The 4,572-nt window shown below is 33.3% G+C and overlaps 1 protein-coding gene across 1 annotated transcript; it reads right to left on the bottom strand.

Moving 5' to 3' along the window:
• Window positions 1-326: 326 nt before the first annotated feature.
• On the bottom strand, window positions 327-1,849 carry LOC145097562 (putative WRKY transcription factor 7). The gene is made up of 3 exons (XM_079035129.1): window positions 1,062-1,849; window positions 833-958; window positions 327-712 (listed from the first exon to the last, which is right to left on the bottom strand). Exons 1-3 carry the CDS (start codon window positions 1,742-1,744, stop codon window positions 553-555), a joined length of 969 nt encoding a protein of 322 aa, XP_078891255.1. The 5' UTR covers window positions 1,745-1,849; the 3' UTR covers window positions 327-552.
• Window positions 1,850-4,572: the final 2,723 nt, after the last annotated feature.

Genomic DNA, 4,572 nt, shown 5'->3' with positions numbered 1-4,572 from the left:
TTTAGTTTGACTTTTACTGATTATCTCAAAACAGAAGCAAGTCCAATATTAGAAATTAAGTTAAAACATCCCTTACTTATTGCCCAAGTACATATTCTTAATTCTTAAACATAACTCTTTATAAGTATTTAGTCAATTTTATTCTAGAAACATTAAAAAATATATCTTAAGCGCAAAAGCAAATTTGGATTTGAAATCGGAATCTTGGAAACTAAAGAGTAAACCACAATCAATTGACTAATTGCATAAAATATGAAAAAAAAGGAAGACCAAATTCTCATCATCATCATCATCATCGTAACATGGCATCTCAAAGAATGAATTAATTAATCAATAAAACACAATCGGATTTAGATTTTTCAAAGCCAAGATATGGAATTGATTCCAAAGTCTTTACCAAACTTCCACTACTGTAATACCCTTTCAATTTGCATGGGAATTAACACAAGTCCTAAAATCGAAAATTATAAAATTAATTACGCTCACTGATCTTTGTTCTTAAGCTAAATTAAGAGAAAAAAATTGAAAAAAAAGAGATCGATTTTGATGAAATTAAGATGATTCTAAGATCAACCCAGAAGTTTCTGCTACAGAAAGAGCATGATTATGATCTCCTTCGTAAGTAACAATCAACATGCTTGGATCATCCAATGCTCTCTCGACATGTTTCCGAGCTGGGCATCCTCTCACACTACTGCACTTGTAGTATCCTCTGTGGATTTCAGGGAAGAAATTGAAGAAATTAGAGATGAATTAATGGCGGATTTCATGATTAATTCAAAATCTGTTGGGTTTTTAAGGCGGAAATGGCGAATTAAGAGAGTAATTTTACCTGGGATGTGGAGATCCTTTAATGGGTTTCTGGCCGTATTTTCTCCATGAGTAATCGTCAGGCGGAATATCGGCGAGCTTCATGCTAATTGCCTTAACCCTAATTACCCTCTTCATTCTCAGCTTTCTGAATTATAGAACGAAATGAGATTAAAATTGATAATAAATCGATATGGGTGAACTCAACAATTAAATGGGGGTTGTTCGAATTTTGAATTCTGAATTCTTACCTTCGTTTGGAACAGTGACAACGGCCAGTAGAACCACCGCTGCACTTGCCGGAAGCGCCATTTTCCGATGAGCTGCACTTCCTTTTCAAACAAGAAGAAGAACACAACGGAGGTTTACCACCGGCGGAGAGTTGTTTTCCGTCGGAGTCTCCGGTCAACGATGACATAAACGAGCTAGCTCGAGAAACCGCAGGGGAGTAAGAGAAACTAATCGTTTTAGGCAAAGAATCTTTCCTCTGAAAAACAGCCGGTTGATTACCGGTGGCCGGAGCCGCCGGAGGCGGCGGAGGAACAAAAGGTACTTGTTGTATGGGTGTTGGACAATAGACTTTATTCTCACCTTCATCCGAAACGACATCATCCTGGTCGTGGTCCTTCATTATCGTCTGATTATGATTCAGATAACCACCATGATTAACAGGAGCTCGTCGGAAACGGGCATGGCCGGTGAGTTCCCGACTGGGTCTTCCCAACAAAGAGATAACCCGTTTGAACTTGGTAACAGCGACATCGGCGACAGCTTTATAATCCGCCGGCGATTGATTTTGTTGTTGAGACTGGGATTGAGAGAGGAGACGGATGAGCTTTTGGACGCTTTCAAGGCCGGAAGCAGCTTCTTGGACGGCGTTGGTTTCGTCGGAGGTAGTGTTTCTGAAGCCCATGATTAGATCTACGGCGGCCATGGCGGATTAGACCATGAAAATGGTGGTTTGCAGAGATAAGAAGCAGTCAAAATGATTAGATCGGCGAGGTAAATAGACGAAGAGGGTGAGAAATGAGAAAAGTAAGCAGTGGGTGACTGGCATGTCGTTTTATCAAATCTGCTTAGTCAAAAGTTGGTATGAGTAAGATCCAACCACATAGTCCAACCCCCCCCCCCCCCCCCCCCTTTTTTTTATTTTCTATTTATTTACAAAACAAAAGAAAAAAATTAGTTCAAAATTAATTATTAGTAGAGCTTAATTTGGTTAAATTTGTTACATGATTGTTGTCAAATATTTCACATTTTGTGAGAGCTTGTAGAATCTTTTTTATTATATTTTAACTATGTATCTATTCTTTGTAATATTTGATATTTAGATATAATATAGAGATAACGTTTTACTTAACTGAAAAAAAGAATTTAGACACTACGAGTAACCAAACTTTCTACAACTGAAACCAAACTCGTAGCTAAAAACCAACTCAAATCAAACTAAATAAACTTTGTTATAGCTTACTTAAACAAAATACCATTGATTAAAGATAGCATGACGAAACAGTAATATGAAATATATCATTAGAGACGCAAGAGAAGTTTAAGTGAAAGATGTTAGAAAAACATAGCATAGAAAATAACCGAAAAACCCTTGTATTAATTTTATGTATATAAAAACTTTGTCAAATTTCAATAAATCAACGAAGTAGTGATGTTTTATGAAAATTCTTACAACATATGCACAGTTTTAAGTTGAATAAACGAATTTTTAAGCTTCAACAACATAATAAAATTAAAAACGTAACATATTAAATATCTTAAGATGGTGGTTTGGATCCGAAAAGCTCAATATAGATTTTATTTCCAAATTGATACAAGTATGATTGAAATTGTTTTTCTTTTATAAAATCTCAAAACTATAAAATCAAAATTTAAACAACCATATACTTCTGTACATATAACATGTAAATATTATTTGATTTGAATTAAAAGACATTAAAGAAGTAAATGATATTTCGTCAATATTGGACCCATTGAATTTTGTAAAATAAAAAGAAAGTAGAAAAAGAAAGTGAAAGCAAAAGGTCAAAAAAGGAAAAAGGAAGAAGAAATAATTGAGGAGAGGGGCATAGCGGATCAAATACGGTGAAGATTTTGAAATAATAAAGTATTAAACGGCCGATGACTAAACGTTTGACCTTTCTTTTCTTGTGTCGTTTCTATGCTAGTCAACCAAACATTTCTAGCCGTTGGATTACGTAACTATCTGGATCAATTATATTTTATTTATTTATTTTTGCATTTACTTCTACTTTGTAAAACAATAATAATGTCAATAATGAAATTCATATCGAAATGTTGGCACACGTTATTTTTAAAAGAAAACAAATATATATTTTTAGTTAGTATTTGCAACTTTGTTTGAAAATTGGTTTTTCTAAAGTAATAATAATAATGAAATACTATTAACTATAACAACATAAACAAAAAAATATCTGGGGTATTTTCTATTGTTCAAAGTGACCTATTTTGATCATTCAAAAAATAACCAGATAAAATGGCCTCTAAGTTAAAAAGTTATTGGATAGTCAACATTACTCATATTGTTGTCTGAAGTCTTTGAAGATAACTATTTATTTATTTGGGAGTTAATTTGTATATTATAATTTTCTTTTATATAAATTGGTTTAAATAATATACGTTTTAAAATGTTATATTATATAACTTTATGTTTAGTATGAACTAGTAAAGTATCCCGTGCTTTGCACGGGTTAGATTTTTTTTGCATTTCTTTACCTATGGTAACAGTGTAGTTACATTTCTATACATATAATTGCAACATCCTTACAATACTTTTCTATACTTATATTTCTTTACATAAAAATAGGAGCTATGCTATAAGCTAGGACATCGGTTGTAAATTGTTGCTATAGGTCATGGCTTTATACTAATGATCTGCGACAACAAACAAAAGTCGCCGATAAAGTTCTTTTACCAATTTATTGATTTGATCTAAACACTCAACAAACGTGGGATCTATAAGTGTGATTTCTTCAGTGTCATCTTTTCGTGGAATAGACTCATGTAGCTCCAATCTATACCATCCCCCAACCATTAAAGCTATTTCTTCTTCATTTTTGTCAAACAAACCAAGCAGCCCTCTCGTATGTATCAACATAATATCTCTTCTTTCCCACTTTCTTGGACTTTCTGTCATGTCTTCCATCATTCCATAAGCTGCATTTCCACAACAAAACAAAACAAAAACCAAAAATCACTTTCCTTACAAAGTCAAAGGGTTTAATGGCTCAAAAGTCAAACCTATAAACAGGGTCCAGGATCACACAAGTGTTTTCTGCAACTTCTTTGATATAGAATAATGATATGTTGCAGCAGGGGTTGGGGTTCCTTAAAATGACTACAATTTCCATAGACATAGCCATAGGTTGCATCATTCTTCCAATGTCAATCATCCCTTCGAAAATGTTGATCATATTCACCTGACGACCTTTCATACCCGCCTTTGTGCTTATTTTTCACCCTATTGAAGACCCTCTACATGGGCCTTAACATTATGCACTATAAGATTGGTTTTTCAACTACATACATGATTTATTGCCTGAAAAAAAAAAAAAAAAAAGGAAAAAGCTAAAGTTATAAATGAAGATTACATAGCTAAGGAATAAAAAAATTATGTCACTTTAAGAAACGTTAAAAGAACATGAACAGTTAGCAATTACTGGAAAACTAAACAATAGAAGTGAACATTAAAAGAACATAGAAAAGCTAACATGATGTGTAACGAACCACAGT

This window comes from Lactuca serriola, chromosome 4 (genome assembly GCF_051521515.1).
Source record: "Lactuca serriola cultivar US96UC23 chromosome 4, Lser_US96UC23_V15, whole genome shotgun sequence".
Lineage (NCBI taxonomy): Eukaryota > Viridiplantae > Streptophyta > Magnoliopsida > Asterales > Asteraceae > Lactuca > Lactuca serriola.
This window is presented reverse-complemented; position numbering and strand designations above follow the sequence as displayed.